The sequence below is a fragment of the Python bivittatus genome, unplaced genomic scaffold (genome assembly GCF_059951505.1).
Source record: "Python bivittatus isolate LINGU-HERP-01145 unplaced genomic scaffold, Pbiv_v1 ctg000560_np1212, whole genome shotgun sequence".
Classification (NCBI taxonomy): domain Eukaryota; kingdom Metazoa; phylum Chordata; class Lepidosauria; order Squamata; family Pythonidae; genus Python; species Python bivittatus.
The window spans coordinates 8,435,107-8,458,756 of record NW_028277083.1 but is presented as its reverse complement, the minus strand read 5'-3'; the positions used below and the strand labels follow the sequence as shown (position 1 = coordinate 8,458,756).

The 23,650-nt window shown below is 41.0% G+C and overlaps 1 protein-coding gene across 1 annotated transcript in view; it reads left to right on the top strand.

Annotated features, from left to right (window-relative positions):
• CPPED1 (calcineurin like phosphoesterase domain containing 1) overlaps positions 1-22,979 on the top strand; it is a 35,589-nt gene extending 12,610 nt beyond the window's left edge. Inside the window, exons 3-4 of the mRNA XM_007421986.4 lie at positions 4,767-5,189; positions 19,703-22,979. Coding sequence (XP_007422048.3) covers positions 4,767-5,189; positions 19,703-19,935 — 656 coding nt within the window. The 3' untranslated portion in view covers positions 19,936-22,979. The remainder of the gene's footprint in view (positions 1-4,766; positions 5,190-19,702) is intronic.
• The last annotated feature ends 671 nt before the right edge of the window (positions 22,980-23,650 follow it).

Sequence of the window (23,650 nt, the reverse complement as noted above, 5' to 3'; positions counted from 1 at the left end):
GTCCCGAGCTGAGATTGGCCCCAGCTGAGCCAGAGGGTGGGCTGTACCAGGGTGGTGTCCCCTCCTCTTTGGACTCTGGACACTGAGCTCAGCTGCCAAGTTCTTCTCCTTGCCAGCCTTGTAAATACAGCGCAGTCTTTGGCTTTTAAGACGCCTGGGACAACCGCCACAAAAAAGCTTCATCAGCTAAAGTAGGCTGCAATCAAGCAGAACACTTGGAGCCGTTTATGAACCCGTTAGAGGAACTAAGTAATCAGCGTCAGTGTCTTCGGTTATGTAAATGGTGATTAAATGGGGGGCGCGCTTGGATTGTTGTCATTACTAGTATGACGGGTTGCTTCCCCCCCCCTTGCGCTCTCTTGATTGTATGGATGTGTGTGATGATACCAAGAATAGTCAACGTGTGCTATTGCAGGACCAGATCAAGGCTGTCATAAGAGCTTTGTGGTGTAGAGCCTGGCTGCGAGACATCACCGCTTGCTTATTGAAGGTTGGCAAAGCTCTGCAGATGTTGGGGGGCTCCTCAAAGCCCCCAAGAAGGCCCCCCTTCCACAAAATAACCCAAATCATGCTGCAGTCTTAAGAAGTTCTCGCTGCAATCTTACAAAATTCAAGCAGACTCTTCCAAAACCTTGCTCAAATCTCAGGCAATTTTAGATCCTATTTTCTAGTTACATTTTGATGTCTGCTTTTTTTTTAAGATTTTTTTTTTAAGATTTTTTTATCCCGCCTTTCTTATTTTTAATAAATAACTCAAGGTGGTAAACGTACCTAATACTCCTTCCTCCTCCTATTTTTCCCACAACAACAACCCTGTGAAATGAGTTGGGCTAAGAGAGAGGAACTAGTCCAAAGTCACCCAGCTGGCTTTCAGGCCTCAGGCAGGATTAGAACTCACCGTCTCCTGCTTTCTAGCCTGCAGCCTTCACCACTACACCAAACTGGCTCTCAGCTTTTCTGTTAACAATGCCAGGCGATGTAGCTTGTACCCCCAGTAAACCCAGTAAGATGGTTTAAGTTGAGAGTGAGTGGCCAGGTCCATGCTTTGAACTATGGTTTGCTTAGCATGGCTTATTTAAATAAGCCACCGTAATAGCTATTTAAGATACACCACCTGTAGTTCAGGAGGGAGTGAACATGCATCAGGATTTGTAGCCATCCAGGATTTCTCGATCCTCTGTGAACGTCTACCATCCTTTTTTAAAAATGGTCTAAATTGGTGGCCACCTCCAGATTGAGAGGCATCCAATTCAATAGTTTACGCCTTGAAATTTGGTTTATTTCTCCAACTGGTAGATGTGGCAAAGTTTTCTAGAAGAGATGTAGGTTTCTCTATTGCTTCCATGAGACAAATGTTGATGACTGGAGGGTGGGGGGACATGTGGAATCTTTTTCATCAGGGATAACCCCCTCCCTTGAATCCAGTTGCTTTTCCTGGATTGGGAGGACAATCCATTGCTACTCAAGACTGTTTTTGCCCTGCTTTTCCCTTACTCACCTGGCAGGATGACTTTCAAGTCCTTAATTTGCGAACTATAATAAGCATGATACCGCTCAGTAGAAATGACACAAATTGATATTTTTTAAGACAGAAAAATGAGTTGTACTTAAAGGAACAGAAGGCAGATGGGAGAAACGATGCCAAAACCATCAGGTTAAAACAAAACTGCTCAGCTCCGGACAGTTCTCATAACGGAGAACATGAGCGATTTTTATTAAGTTTGACACCTTATTAGAGGATGGGATGTTAACGTGCTAATCAGATGCTGCATTGAAAGTGGAGGAGCAGTGAATGTTTTATAAGACACTCAGCAGGGCTTAATTTTTTTCTTGGCTTGTAGAAGACTGGCTTGGTTTGTTCTCCTTTTTTTAATTAAAAAAGACAAAAACCTTAACCAGTATGCCATCATCTTGTTTTCATGGTTTTGTTGTGGCTCTCATTCTTTTTTATTTTGATGGTTGGCTTTTCCATCTTGGTTTTCAATGTATCATTGGCTGCCCAGAGTCGTGGGAACGAGACGGGCAGCCATATGCATTGTTTAAATTAATTGTTTTTCTTCAAAAATGAATTAGTTAATGCTTTAAAAGGAACGAGGCAAAAATCAGTTTGTCTGCCCATCCAGAAAGAGGGCTTTGTCAGCCATTGGAGATAGGCCAGGTCAGGAAACGGATATCATGAAAAATACAAGAACTTGACTTTATTGATATGAGCTATAACAACAAAATCTTGAAAGCCTGACAGTATTCTCCCTTCCTTTCCTCTTATATCAAAGAAAATCAAAGTGGGGCAATCTTGAGTTTCTTTCTCACCCTATCTTGTTTTCTCGGGCTAAATTCATGCTTACTAATGATCATGGCGTACCTTCTCCATGCTAATCTCTGTGCCCCTCTACAAGCTTTTGAGTGCTACAGTGTCTTTCTCGGGGGACCTTTCTGTATTTGCCAGTGTTTGAATTAGCTCCCTGTCCTTGCCGGTTAGAAGATTTTTCCTTTTCTTTATTTGTTAAAATGTTTAAGCTGCCCAGTAGCTGAACGGTTTACAATTTCTTTAAAAAATGTCAAAGATATCATTGGAATAAAAACATATACAATACCATCACGTAACATACAGCAGGAAAACACCATTGAAAACTGGGTAGTAGCAAGGTGGTCATTCAAGCCAAAAGCAAATTGAATTAAAAGCCAATGAAAGAACCTGGGAAAATGGAGAGGTCTTCACCTGGTGCTGAAATGACACTAATGTGGGTACCAGTTAAGCCTCTCTGGGAAGGAATTCCATAAGTGGAATTTAACAGGTTGACGTCAAGTAACCTGGCCTCTTTGTGTTATGGAAGCAACTATATCTGTAGAATAATAAAAGGCAACTTTTTCAGTTAGGCTGCACTCTGTTTTTAAAATTATGTCCCTATAGCCCCAGCTATACCTTTCTTCTAGGATCTTGACTTCCTAGTCTAGCCTGTATTCCTGAGTTTCCTTTGGGATCTTCCTTCCAAGTACAAACCAGGCTGAAACCTGCTTAGCTTCCCTACGCAGACAAGATCAGTCTGGTGGTACCATCTGCCACCTTGTTCTTTTATTGAGCCAACCCTCTTTGAGCCAAAGCCCCCTTTCTTTCTGGCTGTGTGTGTGGGTTATTCCTAATATTAATCTCCTTGTGTGACAAAGGGACATTTACTGAAAAATGCAGCATAAGAACTGAAGCTATGCAGTTCAAAGGGAGACAACAATCTCTCAATCTTTATAGTGCTGCAAACCTATCAAGAATTTGGTTTCTCTAGATCGATTTATGCAAGTCACAGCTCTCCTGTCCTTCTGTTTCAGTGGTGGATTTATCTAGTTGGCTGGGGAGTTCTGGGAGTTGAAGTCCACGCATCTTGAGGTTGCCAAGTTTAAAAAATACTGATTTAGTTAGTTGATATTCCCGTGTTTGTGCATCTTTGAAGCCAGTTTTATGACCAGTTCAGTGTCATATCTGTATTCCACAGTCTTCACTCTTCTGCCTCTTGAGTGCAACAAACTAGAGGAGACTAATCTGCAGTTTGCAGAATTCTCAACCAATCAGACATCCAGGTCTGGAAATTGGGGAAGGATGGGTTAGGTAAGAGACTTGGGGAGATCTTGTTTCTAATCCCTACCCCTCCACCCCAAGTTCTCCATGTATGACCTTGACATCCTACGAGCCATCATTGAATGATCAGCATGTTAATTGATAATTTACAGCCAGAGAACTGTTCTGGGATGACGGCGACTTATTTCTGGCCTCTCTCCTGAAGTGCCTATAAAATTTAGACATGTCAGATCAAACAAATGGTTTTGACAGCAGATCAAATGCATTTTACAGCCAGAAGTATTGGCGCTGTGCTTTAAAGCCATTAAGTAGAAGGCACTTATGGTTCACTTGGATGTTGTTGCTTTTTCTTTTCTTTTTTTTACTGTTTGCTAAATTGTACCATTTTGAGATAATTGTATTTTTATTCTGGCTTTTACAATCCGGGGGCTTTGCAAAACCTAGAATGGCAGGTGTTGAAAGATTAAGGCAGCCCAAGTCAGTGGAAATTCCTGCAAAGAAAAAAAAAGGGGGGGGGGGACACCGAATTATAGGGTTGGAAGGGATATTTATGCCACTGAAACCAACTCTTAGTTCCAGCTTCTGCTTGAACATACCCAACGAAGGGAACCCTACACCGCTTTGGGTCATTGGTTCCACTCTGGGACAGCTCTTACTCTAAGTCAGTGTTTTTCAGCCTTGACAGCTTTAAGCTGTGTGGACTTCCAACTCCCAGAATTCCCCAGCCAGAATGCTGAAAGTTGCCAGGTTTGAAAGACACTGCTCTAAATTGTCTTCTGCCAACTTAAATCCATTCTTTTGGATCCTGCATGCTGAACAAGAGAGAACAGATCTTGTCCACCATCTTTTAGGTATTCTAAGGGCATTCTCCTATCTCCCTGCGTTTGTCTTAAGGCCAAACATTCCCAGCTCTTTCATTTTCTCTTCATAGGACTTGGTTTCCCATCTCTTGACATCCTTGTTGTCCTTTTCTGAAGCTGTTCCAGTTTCTCTGAACATGGTATCCAGAACTAGACACAGTACTTGAGGCAGGTTCTGACCAAGCCAGAATAAGGTGGTGGACTTTCTGCAGCCTGGAAATTGCATGTCTCTTGATGCAGGCTAAGATCACATTAGTCTTTCATGTGGCCACCTCAAACCAAACATGACCACACCTGCAACTTAATATCCAATAACAACTCACTCTTCTGTTTTGCAGGGACAGAATGGCGGGAGGCCCAAATTCAGGATCTGAAGAATGTTCTGAAGGGCCTTAGAAGCGACATCCCTCTGGTTTTCGTCAGTGGCAATCATGACTTGGGGAATACGCCGACTCTGGAGACGATCAGCGATTATTGCCAACAGTGGGGTGATGATTACTTCAGCTTTTGGCTTGGCGGCGTCTTCTTTCTCGTGTTGAATTCTCAACTGTATTTTGATGCTTCCCAATGCCCAGAGTTAAAGGAGGCTCAGGACGCATGGCTGGAGCAGCAGCTTGCCATTGCAGAAAAAAAGAAATGCCGTCATGCTGTCGTCTTCCAGCATATCCCCCTCTTCATCAGCAAACCTGATGAGGACCATAACTACTTCAATTTAGAGAAGGTCGTTCGATATGAGCTCCTGGAAAAATTCCGCCGAGCAGGTACCGTTTTGTCAGCGGGATAATGGTTCTTGGCTTAGTCTTTTCCATTGGGTCTCTGACATCCAAGCCTAGCTCAGTTTCTCCTGTTGTTGCGGGAGATGTGAATACATCTTTGCAGTGGGCATAGTTGCCCCCCAAACGGTGTTATGACTAACCACAGTTTGGCTGGAATTGCATCTCGTGTTAAGCCATAATGTGCTTGGTTTGATTTTGGCATACAAACTCAGTCACTGGGGTTTGTAAAACGCTGTTGTTCTTAGGGCTACAATATATTGTGGCTTATTTAGTGTGCCATGATGTAGCACAATGGGTGAATCTGAATAGCAGACTCCCTGTTTTAGTAATGAGTGAAGAAGAGGCCTTCTGGAGTAGCTGGAACCTGGGTTAGAAGGACATGTTCTGCTTGTCTCCTTGTGTATTGTTAATAATGTGGAAGGAGAATGATGGAAGAGGGCTGTAGGTCTGAAAGGAGTAAGGAGCCTTTCTGAGTTGCCTGGGTGCACCAGGAATTGTGAGAACAAGTTGCGAGATCTCTTACAAAATGGCTGCCATGGTGGGCGTTGCTAGACCCTAAAGACAAACACTGAATTGTTTTCCTTCTTCTTCCCTTTGTCAATTCTGGAGCTTCCTAGAATGGTTCTCTTCCCATAAAAGAAACTCCAGCTATTGGCTAGCTCCTGGAACATCATCGATACACTCCAGTTCCCAAATTTTATATCTCTACCCAGAGAGGCTCAACTGATACCCACAGTATTCCGGGTTCTTGGAAATGATTTGCTAGGCTATTTGCACATATAGAGGAAAGGTGAGCATCTCTGTGATATAACATGTATGAACATGTATGTAAACAGTCATATGCTCTGGGTGGGAAAGAAACAGTACACCTGATACTGGAAGGTTGGAGCTGAAACGTAAAGTGCTGAAGTGTGTGTTTGTAGTGCCAGCTGGAAAACTGTGCTCACCCGGCCGCTTATACCAGTGTTGTCCAAACCTGGCCACTTTAAGATGAGTGGACTTCAATTCCCAGAATTCCCCAGCCAGCCATGCTGGCTGGGGAATTCTGGGAGTTGAAGTCCACTCATCTTAAAGTGGCCAAGTTTGGACAACACCGGCTTATACATAGCCCTCAAGCAAGATTTTCCAGATACACACACTCATTTGAAACCCTTGTTCACCTAACACGTCCATTTGCAGCATCACACAAATAAAACACATTCAAAATATGCTTGACTTTTGAAAACTCCCCCCTCTCCTATTAAACCCAGCAACTCGGATTTCAAAAACACTTCCTTGGCCTGAATGGAGTCTTAGACTTAAAGACTTAACTGCACTTTTATAAGAAGTTCTTTTGGGCGAGATTAACATTTTGGGAGTGATAATCAAACCCTGCCCATGGCTGTCTCTCCAAATGCTTCCTGTATAGCAGCTATTCAGTTTAATTTTTTTTTAAACCCAAAATATTCCACTGACTGATTAAAACCAGTTGAGTTCTCAAATACGGTATAAGCTGGTTACTGAATGAACTCATTTTCTGGATGCGTACAATACAGTCAACCCAAACCAACTAAGCACTCTGGGTTTAGATAACCTGCTAAGTCACCAAATGAACCCCAAAGTTGTAACTAACCAAGATCAACATGTTGTGAACCTGTAAGGGCTGATTTTTAACTATTTTGGATCAGTGTGTTATGTGAACACAGCCTCTGAAACCAAAAAGTTGAGTAAATGCTGCAGGTAAGATGTTTTGGGACTGCAACTCAGAATTCCCAGCTAAGTATATTTTGAGACATGTTAGCTGGGAGTTGTAGTCCTAATATACATCAAAGGCACCAATCAGGAAAGAGTAAAGTCGCCTGAGTTCATATGTGTGCATTCTAGACGACCAATAGAATTGATGAGATAATTAATAAAATTAGTTATGGGAATGTCAACTGTAGGCAAATATTCTTATTAATTACCCTTTCTGATGAGCCAACCAATTCAACATCCTATAGTGTAATTCCCTCCAATAGTTGGGTTTCCTTAGTAACAGAACTGTTCCATTTCTTTTCTTTTTTTTTTCAAATTTCCTTTTTAAATAGAAATAATTTCATTGGAAGAATCTTTCTGTGTCTATACAGGAAGTTGTCAATAAGATATCAACAAGGTTAGCAGGACAGAACATTGTATGGACACGCAGTGGCAGGACCTCCATCCTTCTTCCTTGTCCTTACACTTTGCATGTAGTAAATAATAAATGTGATTGTGTTCTTTGTTATTATGTAGAAAATTTAACAGCTAAATTATAAAATATTTACTTCCTTTCTATGTGTGCATCTATGCAGCTAATGCATCTGGATTTTGCGGTTTAAAATGGTTAATCTGAGCAGTTCCTAGTTATTCCAATTTTTAGGAGCCAAACTGTATGAAAATTAGACTCTCTTTTTTAATGAAATATTTTTTTGTTTGTTTGTTTCTACTCCCCCCCCCCCCAAGTTGCTCTTCTTTTAATTTTCCTTGTACGTAAATACAGTGAGTGGAATTTAGAAGACTTAAGTTGGATGGTATCAATCCTTCAAATTCGGCTAGGTCAGAAAACAAACTTCACAAGGACTACTGAAACTCTCCTTAATTGTTGCAGGCTATAATAACACAATTTTGGAAGCTTGACAGAGATTTTTCCCCCACTCTGCATTCTTATACCAAAGAGAATCAAGGCAAGCCAATCTTGAATTTCTTTCTCATCTCCTTACATAATTGCTCTTGTGTTTCCTCTTCAAGGTTATCTCCATTACTCCTCTATAAGTGGAGAATGGGACTTCTACTATGAGAAACATTTTTTGAAATGATTATCTTTCTCTCTGTGGAACATTTTTCCCTTTGAACACATATACCTGTAAGTATTCAGAGAAAGAAACTTAGATGAATTAAAGGGGCATTTTTCGTAAGCCCAATAATCATTTTAAAAAGTATTCAAAGCTCTCATTCTTTGTTAAGCACCGATATTCTGATCTAGAGGACAAGAAAAATCTACCCTAATGTTTTTGTTCATGCACATGGATATCCAGATCTCCATAATGTGAACCAATCTGATTTCAGAGAAGTACATTGCTAATAGCAGGTGATGTTTGAAGAGCAAATGTCACACTGAGTCTTGGGAAACATCAACAAGTCTTACTTCTTCATCTTTCTATAGAAAGCTTCTCCTAAGAGTCTGGTGTGTTTTCAGTGTGTGAAATGGCCTGTGAAAGTTAAATTGGCTTTAATCCAATTTGCCAGTTTAGTTAGGATTGTTGATGCAATTCAGAAAACGAGGTTGATTTGATTTGATGTTCTGAAGCAATTAGGAAAAAGCTTGGGGTAAGTCAAATCAGTTGGAATTTTGATCAAATTGCTTATGAATGGAATCTCTGAATCAAAGTTCCAAGATGTCCCATCTCGATGGTTCTTCCATGTTTATGAACACTTTCATGCATGCCCTCTTGCCTGCTAGAGATTTAGTAGACAGTAGAGATACTGTCTTGTGGTCTCCTCATGAGGAGCAACTGTCTGGAGCACTTGTGTTCTCAAGTCCTTTCCTTGTCCAGGGAGGAATTACGAAGAGCAGATCCACTCGTTGGCTCTTCATTCTGCTACAATTGTCGGCTCTGCTTTTCACGGAGACGTCTTCAGTTCAGCATTTCTTCCCTGGAAGTCCATTTCTCCACCTTTGTCCTGCAACCTTTCAAACTTTTCAGGCTCTCTGACACAGAACTTTCCTGCCACCTGCTTCTCTGTTTAACCATACGTGAATAGTAGTGACATCAGTATCCTATCTCTTTCCACTTCCGGGTGTGTAATTTTTTAATTATTATTATTCACTGTCAATTGGATTCCAGCCAGATTCAGATTTAGCTTCAGGTTTAGGATAAAACAAAAGAAAACATGTTGGCGCTTCTGAGAATATGAATATGAATATATATCTATATACACGCAAATATATACACAGAGAGAAAGAGAAAGACTTGCTCATCGCAGTGTGGTTTATAATTCAGGCTTTATGGTTTGAATGTGCTGTGTGGATCCAGCCTGTTTTGGTTAATTCAATAAACCATGGTCAACCAACCATAACTTAGCATGACCGGTGGGCCTAGTTAGTAAATTAGGATAAGCACCATCTCGTAGGTCCTTAAAATCTGGATGTTAGGCTAAAGATGGGATAAAAATGTTGGGGATGGATTTTTCTGGTTTAGTGTTTTGTGAGTCAAGACACTGTTTTATTCAACAATACAAAGATTAAAGCAGATTTTAGCTAGTGTTAATAGGCAACTTTTTGTGATGGGGCTACTCTTTTAGAAACCATTTTTCAGGGTGGAGCACAAGTGGTGAAAATAATACGTAATGAAATTGCACAATATGTAATGAAGGCTGCCGGTTTGGGGGCAATCAGTAATTTGGGGGGTAGGGAGAAGAAGGTTGCAATTTGAAATGTACGAAGCTTACATGTAGACTTAGTGTTTCTTATTTTTCCCCTCCCCATTCAATGGGAAATTGAGTCACCAACATTTGGCAAGGTGCCACCACATTTCAGCAACATAAATTGGGGTCTCTTGAAAGTTGAGAGGTAAAATTGAATTCGGGGGAAATGTGCAACTCACAGGTTAGTAATGTGGAAATCCAGCCACTATCTTCAACCCCCGTAGGTTTGTGGGTAGAAAAAAATGTAGATATAATATGGAAATAAACATGTTTTACATTTCCCCTGTTTGCACATAGAGGACAGATTCATGCATTTTTCAAGATCGTGAACCTTAATGGACCTTATTTGTAGAGTGGGGAGGAAATAATAGGCTCACATTATGTCTTGACTTTTAAACCTGTGAATGGGTCTCTTGACCACATTTGCCATTTTTCCTATCTTTATATAAAAAGAATTAGGAAATCTTCAGTTAACTGTAGCTTCCCATTATATTTGAAAGGAAACAATAAGATCAATAGCTTTGGAATGCACCAAGATTAAGGCTGTCTTCAGATCTTGGCTCGTTCCAGGGGCATTAAACACAGATCTTTGTTTGGGACATAAAAATGAATTCTAGCAGCAGATTTCCTGTTGAAGAGGAGAGAAATAGCTGTGAGACTCTACAGATACTTGCATTCTTTTATCAGTGATGCTGCTGGGTGTCAAATATGCAATTTGATGGGGCAGATCTACCCCACCCTCTTTTTAAAGAAATAGCTTACTTTCAGGATCAAAAATTTCTGTTACCGGTCAAGAACACAATATATCTGTGCCATAGGGGTTCCTGGGTGCTATTTAAAGTACCAGATTTGAAGGATAAAGCCCTCTGTGGTTTGGTAGCTAGGTATCTACAGCACTGGTTCCTTCTATCGGAATTGGCCCATTCAGTATGTTCATCCCAGGAGAAGCTCTCTTCCATGGCGTAAGAAGAACAGAGACACTTTTTTTCTGGTGTAGCCTCTCCCTGTGATATAGTCCCCCCCCCCTTAGAATGAAGGCTAGCCCCATACAGAGAAATATAGAGCTAACCTTGAGAATGGGGAAGGAATGAACAAGTCATTAAGAGGCAGCTTGGAGGAAAGATTACTCAGTTCCAAGAAAGAAGAGAGGGTGAGAAAGAGACTCAAAATAACCACATCTTCACTTTGTTGAGTATAAAGCAACAGAGAGAACGTTTGATAGGGTAGGTGAGATTCTGTTCTTCTACTTTACTGCCATGCCTGTTTCTTGACCTGGCCCATCTTGAAGCGTTGACACCCCATCTCGTACAAGTTCTAGAAGTAACATAAGGTGGATCATTTCCAGCAAGCATTGGTGGTTAATTAAGTTAGTGCCATCTTTAATTACTACTCAGATTGTTTATTTTTGTTGTTGGTTAGTAACTGCTCCATTTGTTTTTATCATACTAGTTTTTACTGTGGATATTTTAATTATTGTTTATATACTGTGGGTGTTTGAATTGCTGGCTGCTGCTGCAAACCATTATGAGTCCATATTGGATTAGGCATTATATAAGTAAGAATAAATAAGATAAACTTAGCATGCTGGCCAATTCCCATCAGCAGAATTAACAGAGGCAGCAGCTAAGTGATTCGGCACTGTGAAGCTCATACAACAGATGAAGATCCCATTTGTATTTGTGCATTCTCTGTTGGGACAACCTTGAGTAAGTCCTTAGTGCAACTTAAAGTTGTTAAATATCCAGCAATGGCAACTTGTTGTGTTCCTTGTTCATTAAAATTGTCCAATGTTTGAGATTTTACAGACTCATGGTTGATTGAATTACAATTCCCATCATTCCTAGCCACCATCTCCATTCATTAGAGAGGCTGGCAGTGATAGGAGCTGTAGTCCCTTTTACCTGGGAGTTGCCAGATTGGGTAAGACCAACTCAGAAGCTGGAGAATACTTGGATTGCTGGCTTGATCATGAATCCTAATAAACCATAATATGGTTTGTATATTGTATGAACCCAGACAATTGTGGTTTATAGTGTATTGACAATGTTTATCAATATATCAGTCACTGACCAGCATTGGTTTATACAATAAATCATTATTAAGTAGACTATGGTTCATCATGTCTGAAGCCGGTCATTGTGAATTCTTTCATTCACAATTATTTGTTTTATAGCAGCCTTCTGTTTCATTGAAGTTGAAGTACTCTCATTTTTTTTTCTAAAAAACCTGTTCGCATTTGCTCTGTTTGAAGTTCCCCATGAAACAAAATGTTTATTTGTTTGTTGTTTAATTGGATTTCAGCGGCCCATTCATTTTACGCCACAGAGCTAAAACTTGAGCTTCAGTAGCTACATCTGGTGTGAAATGCTGAGCTTCATTTCTCACTTTACAAGTGTCCCTAACAGTTGGGCTAATTAAAGATAAAATTGCGTCCTTATCATAAATATTTGTGAATTGAAAAATCTGGCACTTTTTAATTTCACCAAGTTAAGCCATGAAGATGAATATGTGCTACCAAAAAACATCATCTTTGGTGGTGGTGGTGAAGAAGGAACAAACAGATGAATGAAGAATCTTGCTGGTAGATAATTTTCTCTTAATAGTAGATGGTCTTTATAGGAATCCTACCTGAAGCATTTCAAAGGCAGCAGGTTTACTTGGAAGTTATTTTAAACCAGCCACCCTCTATCTGGTACCTCACACGTCAGCTAGGGATTCTGGAAATTGAAATATGCGGGCTCCAGGTTGAAATTGGCCTCCTTTTCTGCTGAAGCTGAAAAGAAGAATTCAGAACACTTTGTTTCCAGTTGAAAAGACTGAAGCTTGAATCTTCAAATTGAAAACCACATAGAAGCTAGTGCCTTGTTCCTGCAAGAATCCAAATTAAAACATCCCCAAATAGCATCTAGCTTTCACTTGAAAACATCCAGTGAAGGAGAACTCTTCTAGGTAGTTAATTCCACTGTGGAACTGCTCTTGCCGTTAAGAAACACTTTCTAGCAGTCAGCCAGAATCTACTTTTCTGTAACTGAAGCTCATCTTTCTGTGTCCTGTATTCTGGGTTGATGAAGAACAGATTATGATTTTCTTCTACGTGACAGTCCTTCAGGCATTTGGAAAATGTTACCTGATTTCCCCCTTAATATTTTTTCAAGAAAAAAATAGCAGCAGCAAAGGTTCACCTCTGCTTTAAGGAAACATAGGGTAGAAGTCTAATAACTAAATAAGAAAGTGTATTAAGGGTTCCTTCAATGACTCCATCAATATGCGAGTGGCCAGTGGAGAAGAAAAAAAGAACGGCTGAATCAGAGCAAGCAAAGATTGGGTGGTTGGAAAGTTGACTTCTTTTTCCTATTCCATTTTATATAAGCAGAGTGACATATAAACAATAGCAAGAATGAATGTGACTTTTATTATGGAGGAGCAAAAACACTAGTGGGGTGAGCTCTTGGCCTGACCCCAACTTGGCATTCATTGCACTCCCAGCTGATTCTTTCACCATTGGATGTTGCAAATCCTACCCAGCAAACAAGATAGGATTTGCTAGTTCCAAACATTTCCATAACAGACAATTGTGTAATAAATCTGCCAAACTTGCAAGATATGATCCCCACACTGGGATGCATGAGAAGGTTGCTAACATAAATTCTAAAAAGAAGATGAAGCTATAAACCAATCTACTGTTAAAGCAGAATGCTAGAAAAGGTACACACACACACACAAGAAGACAAAATTGAAATGCATACCAATTCAGAGTCCAAGAAATCCACCCAGGGTAACATTCAAGATACTTATTCAGAAGAACACCCCAAATGCAACAGTCTGTCCATTAGGTAACTCCCAAATGGAGAACTTTACATGCAAAGCTTCAAGATCTCATCCTAACATAGCTGCCGTGCATCTAATTCAGCTCAGAAGCAATCTAAGGAAACCATGGTTCACAGGGAGTTTCCTCTTACCAAGTTGTACTTCTGGGAGAATTACTGTTGACTCTCCATTCAGCATCATTCTTGCAAGCTTGAGGGTCATGTCAAGGATTCTGGGTCAGAGTCTTGGGCCAATGGATCACAGCTTACTGTTTTGGGCTCTGGATCAATGCTTTCATTGGCTTTCCAAAGCTGCCTCAGCTGGTCCTCATTGTTCAAAAATGACTCTTCCGGGAGAACTAAGTTTCTGGTTTCAATTTATGCCAACACACCTTCATTTCAGGGTGTATGATACTTCCTAGTTTATGGTTGATTTGGTCATTGTTGTCACTGGAGGCTTTCCAAATCATTATGTGATTTCATTATGTGATGGCTGTGTCAGAAACTACTGTTTTAGTTCACCTGGATATCCTTAACCAAATAGTATTTAACTGACCTTGGCTGATCTCAAACAACTAAACAGAATTGGGGAGTGCTGGGATTGCCATCACTAAGTGATGTGGTCACATGATGTTGCGTTTTAAACTGCATTGCTTAGCAACGGAAATTCTGGTCCCAATTGTGGTTGTAAGTCAAGGACTATCTGTAGTCCTTGACTCCTGGTACCCTTATACATGTAAGATGTTCTTCATAATAACTGGGCTATCATCTTCCCTCAGAATGAAAAGTGGTGGGAACTTAATTTTGAATAATTGGATATAGACTCGGTCAGCATATGGAAATGAACAGCTGGAAATATATTTGGAAATATGGGAAGCAGATGTTTAAGGATACAGATAGCTTCCGACACAATGTATTAGATGTGGAGGCTAAGTTAGATTGGTAAGTAGAAATAACTGATGTGCATGAGTTATACTTGGTTAGAAAGATTTGCGTATCAAAATAAAATGGTTTCCAAGTTTGGCTTAGAGGTTTGTGGCTTGGTTTGATGTGTGCATTGTGGTTTTCTCAGCAAACTGTGACTATTCAGTCACTGATGTCTTTGAACAGTGATGCTGGAGAAAAGTGATAAGAATATTTTGGACTGCCAGAACAAATCATTCAGTATGAGAATATGATGGACCAGGCTTGCACTGAAAGCACTAATAATAATGCAAAGTTGAGAGGCATTGGAAAAACCCTAATATTTGGCAAAATGGAAGGCAATTGAAAAAGAAGCTGGCAGAAGACAAGGTGAGTTGATACTATCACTGAGGATACAAGCGAGAGCTTCTAAGAACTCAAAGAAGCTGTTACTGATAGACAATCTTGGTCGGGAAGAGTTGGAAGCATCTGAGTGACTGAACAACAAGCCAGTCATGACTTAATGTGACATGTGCCCCAGGTCTAGATGTCTGGCTGCTCTTCACTCCCTTTTCTTAGCTTGGTTTTAGGATTCCAACTTCTTCTCTCTGTCGGGAATATTGGCAGGTTCCAACAGTTGAGGTCTACACCCAACCCAGCAACCTTGGGTGATGGGACTCATAGCACATAACAGAGTGTGACTCTCAGTAACCACATGCAGGCACCAGAACCGATTCCAAAACACAACCTAAAAATTGGCTACCTCATTCACAGTGGACAGTGAGTTATGGTTCCAGTATGCCTCAAGCGGAAGACATTTCACACATCATAACCCAGAACTGATTTGTTGCTAATCAGATGACGAAAATGCAACTTACTGGTTGTTCCAGATAGCTGCCTCTCTCTTCTTCCCTGCTGTGTTTTCTTCATTAAAAGTTTCTTTTGAGGTGTGTCAGAGCAGAATGTTAAAATACTCTGGAAGTTCTGCCAAGGATTTTGATTAAAACCAACAAAATAAAAAGCCAACTCAGCTTGAAAACCCAGCCCCAAGTCAGAAAAGCAGCTTTTTGAAGTTTATGACACTGAATTATAGATACAACGTCTATCCTGGGCAGATGAAGTTGGTCGAGCTGTGCTCAGTAAAGGAGCTTCAGGGAGATCTGAAAACCAAGTTGGGTGGGTGGCAGGGAGCTGAAAAACCAAGGGGCTATTTTGCTATCAGGTTTTGCTGATGGTCCTTTTTGCCTGCGTTTGGGTATGTGGATTGTTTTTCAATTACTCGCCGCACCTTTCTTGCAGAGACAAATCTGAAACTCCAGCCCAAAGCTGAAAAGGAAAAATAGGTTACAGGTCATATCTGTGCAAACCCCCAGAGAATGTAGTGTCACATCATTCTTGCTGCTGAAAATTTCATATCCAAAAAGAAACTTTTCTGTCTTCTGTCCCTCTGCCTTAAATTGCTGCTCAAAAGGAAAACACACACACACAGAGAAAATAATAACTAAAAAAAAGAATGACAGTTCTCGGGAAGGAAAACCTCTGGCCACAGCGTGATTCAGGAGTGCCTCACTTCAGGCCACATGTCCCAAAAGCCTTATGTCTTGTCTCCAAAACCTCTCCAGAAGTTCTACATTTTGAAGTGTGTATTGAGGGGGATTATGATGTTCCCCAGAGAATACTTACCATAATAGTATTTAAATGTAGTTGCATTGAAATCAAACCAAATGTAATTTATGTCCTGGCTGCGCTTGCTTCTTGGACTGTGATCCCTGGCCTCTGGAAACCTGAGTGCAACCTTCAGCCAGACAAGCTGATATTGATGTTCTAAAAAAGGGTGAATTGGGCAAAATGTTGCAGGAAGAGCTTCCAACTCAAACACCAGGATGGTAAATTATTTACTTTGCTGCTTTAGATTCACCCCAAAACATCCTCCTTTTCTACACTAAAAAGGTGCAAGTGGGCAAGAGATGGCTTGATACTCTTACCTCTTAAGAGGGATATGTTCCCAATACCAGGCATCCATCCCCTTATCCATTAGGCCATTCTGTTCCCGTAACCCAATTGTCTGTCTTCCCTTTCACTCAGCAGCTACTGAGCGTGCTCAGGCTCCATTTACTGATTAGCTGGAAACTGGCTTGCCCCTTGTAGAAGTTTCCTTTCAAAGATGAGTTGGCAGTATCTCTGCAACTTCAGAGTTCCCCAGGGATCCAAGACCACCTCCATGTCTCCTTTGCTGATGCTCACCACCTGAGAAGCACTGAGATGCCTGTGGGTGGAAAAGCTATCAGCGCCCAGTGGCTACCTTTTTACCAGCGCAACAGCAGAAGGAATCCCTGGAAGGAGGAGAAATCTGTATAGTAGAACACAACAGGAAACACATTACAGTTCATTATCTTGCTTGCTGCTCTTCAGTGGAACACCTTCCATGTGCTTCTTTAGCAGTCCAGGTTATTACGAGTGGTCTTGCTTGCTTGATCCACAGTGAGTTGAAAATGATTAGGAGCCACTGCAAGAAAGCTGACTTGTTTGAGGAGGTGACTGTCTCCTGGGAACCAGGACGAAATGAGGTTTGGTAAAATGGAAGAGGATGTTGAATGGGCAGCTGCTCAGATAACTTGTCTGAGGTTGTTGAATCATCTATGTGAAGAACACTACTCGGTCCTTCTTTGCGTTGTCCTGGCTTTCCGTTTCCTGGTACAATTCATCACCAGATGCCAAGATGGCACGTTCATGCAGGTGATCTTCTAAGCTACAAAAGGCACCTCCTAATAGGGCTATGGAGCTTGATGTCCTCCAGAGGTTTTGGACTTCTGCTCCCACAGTTACTAGCCATTGGCAAGCTAACCAGAATTAGTGGGAGTGGAAGTCCAAAACATTTGGTATGAGTCCCCGAAAGCAAGCTAGGGAATTGTGTTACCCTCACAGCTTTGGATTTGGGAGGAAAACCAGTTCAGGAAGCTGTTGTTATTTTTATCTTTAATCCCTCCCATATTGAGATTACACTGAACCTTTCATTAATCTGAAATCAGTGCACATTAGTAACAATTAGCTGTCAAAAATGGATCATGTTTTAAATTGGATGCCATGTTTTATTAGTGTCTGTAAATGGAACAATAAAGATTATGGCCTAAAATACATTAGAATACTTATCTCTGATTCACTGTATTTTATCTTTAGACAACAAATGCACTGAAGGGAATAATTATAACTGTAACCGGTCTTTAAAATGAAATTCTAAAGAGTTTGGAAGAAGGAAATCTAAAAGTAAGACTTTCTCATCCTGTCTCTGAATGCCCTCCCCCAGCCCCGGGAAATGTGACTTCTTTGGCAGTGGCTTCTGGAATATGGAATACTCCTAGCTGGGCACATTCATTAGGTATCTACTTTGTAGGACACCAAGTTCATCCATTGTCCTAAGCCATCATTAGTTTCAACCCTAGTTTGTGGCCTTAGCCACAATGATAGGGTTAACAAGCTAAGCCAAAATAAAACATAGCTATCTCTCAAGGATGGTTTAGTTGGTTTCCCTGAACATTGCAGAAAGTTGGACTAGTTCTTTGTGGTCCTTTCCAACCACAGAATCCTATGATTTCATAATTATTTTATCTTCTTATTGTATTGTAATATTTTTATACTGCCATAGCCACAAGGACTCATGCTGGTGTGCCACAAAACAAAAACCTTAATAACCCAAACCAGGAATCAACAGTGCCAAAATAATTAATTCATTAAAACCTACACATTGTTTTCCTGTTCTTTCTTACAATAAGAGGTTAGTCGTCCTGATAATAGACCTTAAATAAAAGCCCTTTTCCAGTCCAGTACAGGGTTGTAAGTTAATAAATAAGCTCAGTGTTATTTTTTAAAACCAGGAAAGTTAAGATCATCATGATCATCATGGTCTAACTTTGACAAGTTGATGCTGGATATTAGTTCCTTCCATTAAAAAATTACCATTTTATCAATTGGTTTGAACTATTTCAGAAGACAAATTTCAAATGTGTACGTATCAGTCTTGATGCAAAATTCATTTTCACAACATTAATGCTTCCCCACAAGCTTAGCGATGTTTTCATCCACCCCTTAGTATCCTCTTTCCTCTGAGTGATACAGTTTGAATTGTTCTGGATCTTTTCCTGAGGATCATAATCTCAAGGTATTTAATAGCTTCTGGACAATATAGGAAGCCTAATTTTTTTTCCCTACAGCCTTCAGAAACGTCTTGCCAGTTGGCAAAGTATTTGATTTACTCCAATTTATTCTGTACTATATTCTGTCCTATTATTAAACTGTACAACTTCTACACATTCAAAGTTTCTTGATAGTCATTTTAAAAAAATATATCATCTGCAGTCTGTATTGTAAAGGCCTTTCTGAATAGCTTGGTTGTCATAGCTTTTTTGAAGGTCAGGAGTGATGGTACCATCTGGATTTTCAAGGGGGATTCCAAAGGTTGGATGCTATCACAGAAGAACATTTTTTAATGCTCTTCCCTAAACCTTTCACGGGGGTGGGGGGAGGGGGGCCCTCAACGTGACTTAACATAAGCCTAGTCAGTTTTTAGGCACCTACTAAAAACTCAACTTTGGGGCAACTTTGGAGCTACTGTTTGTAATATTGAACTTTCTCTATTTGACAGGTTGTGTTTTCCATTTTGAACTTGAATGGAAGGTGGAGGAACTAGTAATATAGGGCCATACATTGTGGTGGTGGGCGTTTAAAGTGATTGTGGAAATGAACAGTTTGCAAGGCAACCCCAATCAAATGTAATTTTTAATCTGGGCAACATTTTAGACCTCCCCAATCTTCCTTTTATCTGTAAAATGGAAAGATATCCTGAACCCACGTCAACTGTGGAGGGGAGCTGACACAGTTTAAAGCATGAGATGGAGGCATTGTGGAAGATTTTAGTAAAATCTTACTAGGAACCTCTTCACATTTTAGCTGAACAATAACAGTGCTGTGAGGTGGGTTGGGCTGAGAGACTGGCTCAAAGTTATCCAGTGACTTCTGTGGTCAAGCAAGAATTTGAACCTGGTCCCAGTCAACACCATAACTGCTACACTCCAGTGGTTCTTACACAAAAAAACAGGGCAAATGTCTTTATGTTCACCAAAGAAATCAGTTTATTAGAATTTTAAATGGTGAACAACTGTGCAAAAGCCATTTCTTTGATACTGAAATTCCTTTTTTTTCCTAATGCAAATCCTTTCAAATAAAATTCCTTGCCAAACAACCTTTCAAGCTGGGTGCAGCTCAGAGTCATCATCTCTGACTATCTAAGAAATAAAAAGTTGGGAAACCATGCCTGTTCTGGAATACTTTGAGTTTGAGCCCAAATAATGGGTTGGTTTGATTTCTCAACAGGTGTTAAAGCGGTGTTTTCCGGGCATTGTCACAAAAATGCTGGAGGAACCTACAAAGATCTCGACATGGTAGTTTCATCTGCCATTGGATGCCAGCTAGGAGATGACACCCACGGAGTGCGGATGGTGGCGGTCACTGCCGAAAAGATCGTCCATAGATATTTCAGTCTGAGTGAGCTGAGTAACCATCAAGAAGTCGAAAAAGAGTTTATGAGGTTGATCAATCCAAATTAACTCTAGGTTTAAACAATTGCTGAACAGCACTTTTCTCTCTGTTTCTATGATTTTTAAAACATGGGTCTCATTCCCCCCCCCCCCCCCCGTTATTTGATAAGGAAATTTCCCACCAAGCCAAGAGAATGCAAATGGCCAACTCAGAGTACTTTCTGCAAGGCATGGAAAGATCTTGACTTCCATTCTAGACATAGTGACACCACTATAGAATTTGTAATCAAGACAAGAGAATTCTGGGAATGTCCTGTTCTTAGGGAACATGCAGCTTTTTTTTTATTTTTTTAGTGTGCAAAGGCATTTGTGGCTGAGCAAGATATTCTGTCTCTGTAGCAAACCAATAAGGCTGGAACAGACTATGATATCATGGGAACAGTAAAAAGGAATCATTTGTATTTCAGAGCAGATGGTGGGTATAGCTATGCACTTACATAATAGACAAAATTAAATCCACATTTTCTATGCACATATTTACTGAGTTAAGGACTCCCACATCACAGGTAGGGTTTATGAAATGATGACATGTACCAATTCTGTGCCTTTTGCCTCTCAGAGATTACAGTGCTCTGTATTCTTCAGTAAATATACCCATAAGGGGGATCAGGAAATTCTAAATAATTGGTAGTTGAGAGGAAGTCATCAATTTACAATCCCCTAATTCACATTTAGTGGATTAGGAATGGGGTGAAATAATTGGATGGATTGATTGATTGATTTGTTGGCTGGTTAATTGGTTTCCAGGAAGAGTGACATAGCATTATGGCAATAGCATTCTGGGATTAAAATGGCAGCCATTGGTTGGTAACGTGTGGCCAGTTTGTTCATTAAAAGGAGGGGGGAAAAACACTTTGTAACTGCTCCTGCCTAAAAATTGTGAAGAATTATGGCCCACCCAAAGTATAGCTGTATTCAATCCTGATTCACTAATTCTGTGTCAGATTAGACCATCTAACACAGAGGTGGAGGACCTGTAGCTTCCTAGAGTTTGCTATTCTACTGTCCATGTTGGCTGGAGCTGCTGGAAGTTGTGCTTCAGCAACATTTTGAGGGTCATCACCCAAATCCCTCCTCTGACTGAATGGCTAACCATAGCAACATCCATTTGGTTGTTTGGAGCATTGATCCCACAGTCTGGTTGGTCAATCCTCAGACCTTAAAGGAGAAATAAATAATTGTTTTATCTCAGTCCCATTGAAATACAGTCCCCTCACCTCTCCTGCTTGTTGATCCCTTTTCACCTTCATGTCCAGGGAAGCCCCAGTGGGACCTTGCCTTAACAATGCACAGCAGGCTGTGGTCACATAGTGTCTCTGAGCACAACACACCCAGGCACCCTGCTGATTCTGGAAATAGCTCCCTTACACATCTTGTGCAGGGTAAGCCTGAGAGAGGCATGAATAATCATCTAAATCTGAATCATTAAACATCAGTCAGTGGATGTTTCCTGAAGGTAGACAGTTGTCACGGCTGGAGAAATCTGTAAATGGGATAGAAAAATCTGATTATGTTCATTGCAAATGCTAGCCTCTGATGCTCTGGGGCTTCCACAACCAACTCAGTAGCCTTAACCGTTGGCAGATACCCACCATTTTAATTAGCGCACACTTCCCTGATGTCATATCATTTGGGGATGACTTTTCCTAAACTCAGGTCCTCCAGATCTGTTAGAGTTCAATTCCACTGGGGTTATTCTGGCTGAGAGTTATGGTCAAAACGCTTAGGGGGCACCAGATTGAGGAAAGCTGTTTGAGGTTGGCAGAATCCCAGCTGTACTGCATCACAGCAGTGGAAGTCTGGTGCTCATTAAAGTAGAGGATCTTTGTAAAAGAGGTCAACCCTTCTGTGAGCAGGGAAATCCGGTATCACTGGCCAAGTAATGCAATCTACATTCAGCGTTCTTTGGTGATTCATATCTGCTGGGTCCTCAGGTAGAGGACTACGCTCAGACTAATTGCTAAATCTACACATATTGAGGATGATTAATGGCACTAGGAGCCCACCCTACAACAGCAAGGCCCCACAACACACACAGCACCTGTAGCTTTCCTTGTCCAACTATCAGCGGCAGACCAATTGACCCATTCACAGCTTCAGCCCCACAGTGGTGAGGGTCATCATTTCACTAGTCCAGTGGGGATTCCACAAGGCATTCCCATTTTACATTGCAGATGTAAAATTCATGGAATTTTGCCCCCTAACCATTCCTTGATGCTACTTTTGCTTTGCTTTTGGTTCCAAACAGCATTCCCCCACCCAACCCAGCTCTTCTCCACAAGGGCCGTAGAGGCCGAGCAGAATTTCTGTAAACTGATGGTTTTACAATCAGTTCATAGACATTCTTTGATTTCATTTTAATTTGAAGGGGGCGTTGAAAAACGAGCAAGAACCGTGGTTTTTACTTGTTTCTGTGATTTAATGAGTCTGTAGTGTTCCGGTGTCATGTAATGCCATGGGTGCATGGCAACGCCCATGAAGGAATAATACGTGTTGGCTGAATGTCCCCTGTGCCTATATTTCCAAATACATACATGCCTGCGTCAGTAAATCTTCACGCACAACATGTGTACACAGAATGGAGAAATGTCATTCCTTAGACCTCCTTGTCTGCCATGTGAATTCAGCTGAGTTCCAAAAGACCTTGTTTTCCTAAAGCGTAGGTGCAAAGTTCACCTGACTTTCAACTAGCATAGACGTGACGAAAGATAGCGCGCCTTTTCCTTAGAGCTTCATTTATCCTTTTCCTGTGCCTTGTAACTGTCCATATTGGGTGAAAAATTTAAATGTCGTTACAGATACATGACCAAGTGCAAGTATGACGCTCTGTTTTATAGGTGGTGTGGAGACCGAATAAATGCTAGTTTCTGCTTAAGCTGTTGTAAAGGATCTCGCTCACACATGCGTACACACACCATCCATCCATTAATTCTAGTATTTTTCCAAGCATCTATTCATTGCAGGGTGGAAATAAGACCAGTTACAACTGTTTACATAGTTCACCTTAAATGTGCTGGACCCGTGGAAATCAATAAAAACATGAGTGAAAAATCTCCTGTATCGACCTTTTTATATGTAGAGCTGTAAGAACAAAACCCTTTCCATCTATGCCTGCTACTTTTAAGTGTAGAGAGATTTATTTATTTATATTTATGTATCAGATTTGTCAGTGCCCATCTCGTTGAAAAGCAACTCTGGGCGGTTTACAAAGGAGATAAAATCAATTAAAATTCAATATAAAAGCAATCTTAAACATAGTAAATAAATCCCATGAATGATGGAATTGGCAAAGAACTCAGGAGTGACATCAGGGCGCCAGCCACCCCCAGGATTGATTAAAACTCTTATCACCCCATGCAAGCTGGCAGAGCCAGGTCTTAAGTCCTTTCTGGAAAACTGGGAGGGCAGGGGTCCATTGCACCTCTGGGGGGAGAATATTCCAAAGGGTGGGCCAACGGCAGAGAAGGCTCTCCTCCTGATGCTTCTCTCGCTGACGGGGTCCACAACATGCCCTCTTTGCCTGACCGGGTGGGACGGGTTGATGTAATGGGGGTGAAACAGTCCCTCAGGTAACCTGGACCCATGCCATCTAGGGCTTTAAAGGTGATATCCAACACCTTGAATTGGACCCGGAAGCAGACTGGCACCCGATGCAGCTCCCACAGCAAAGGTGTTATATGTACCATCCTAGGGACACCCAACATTGTTGGCACAGCTGCAGTTT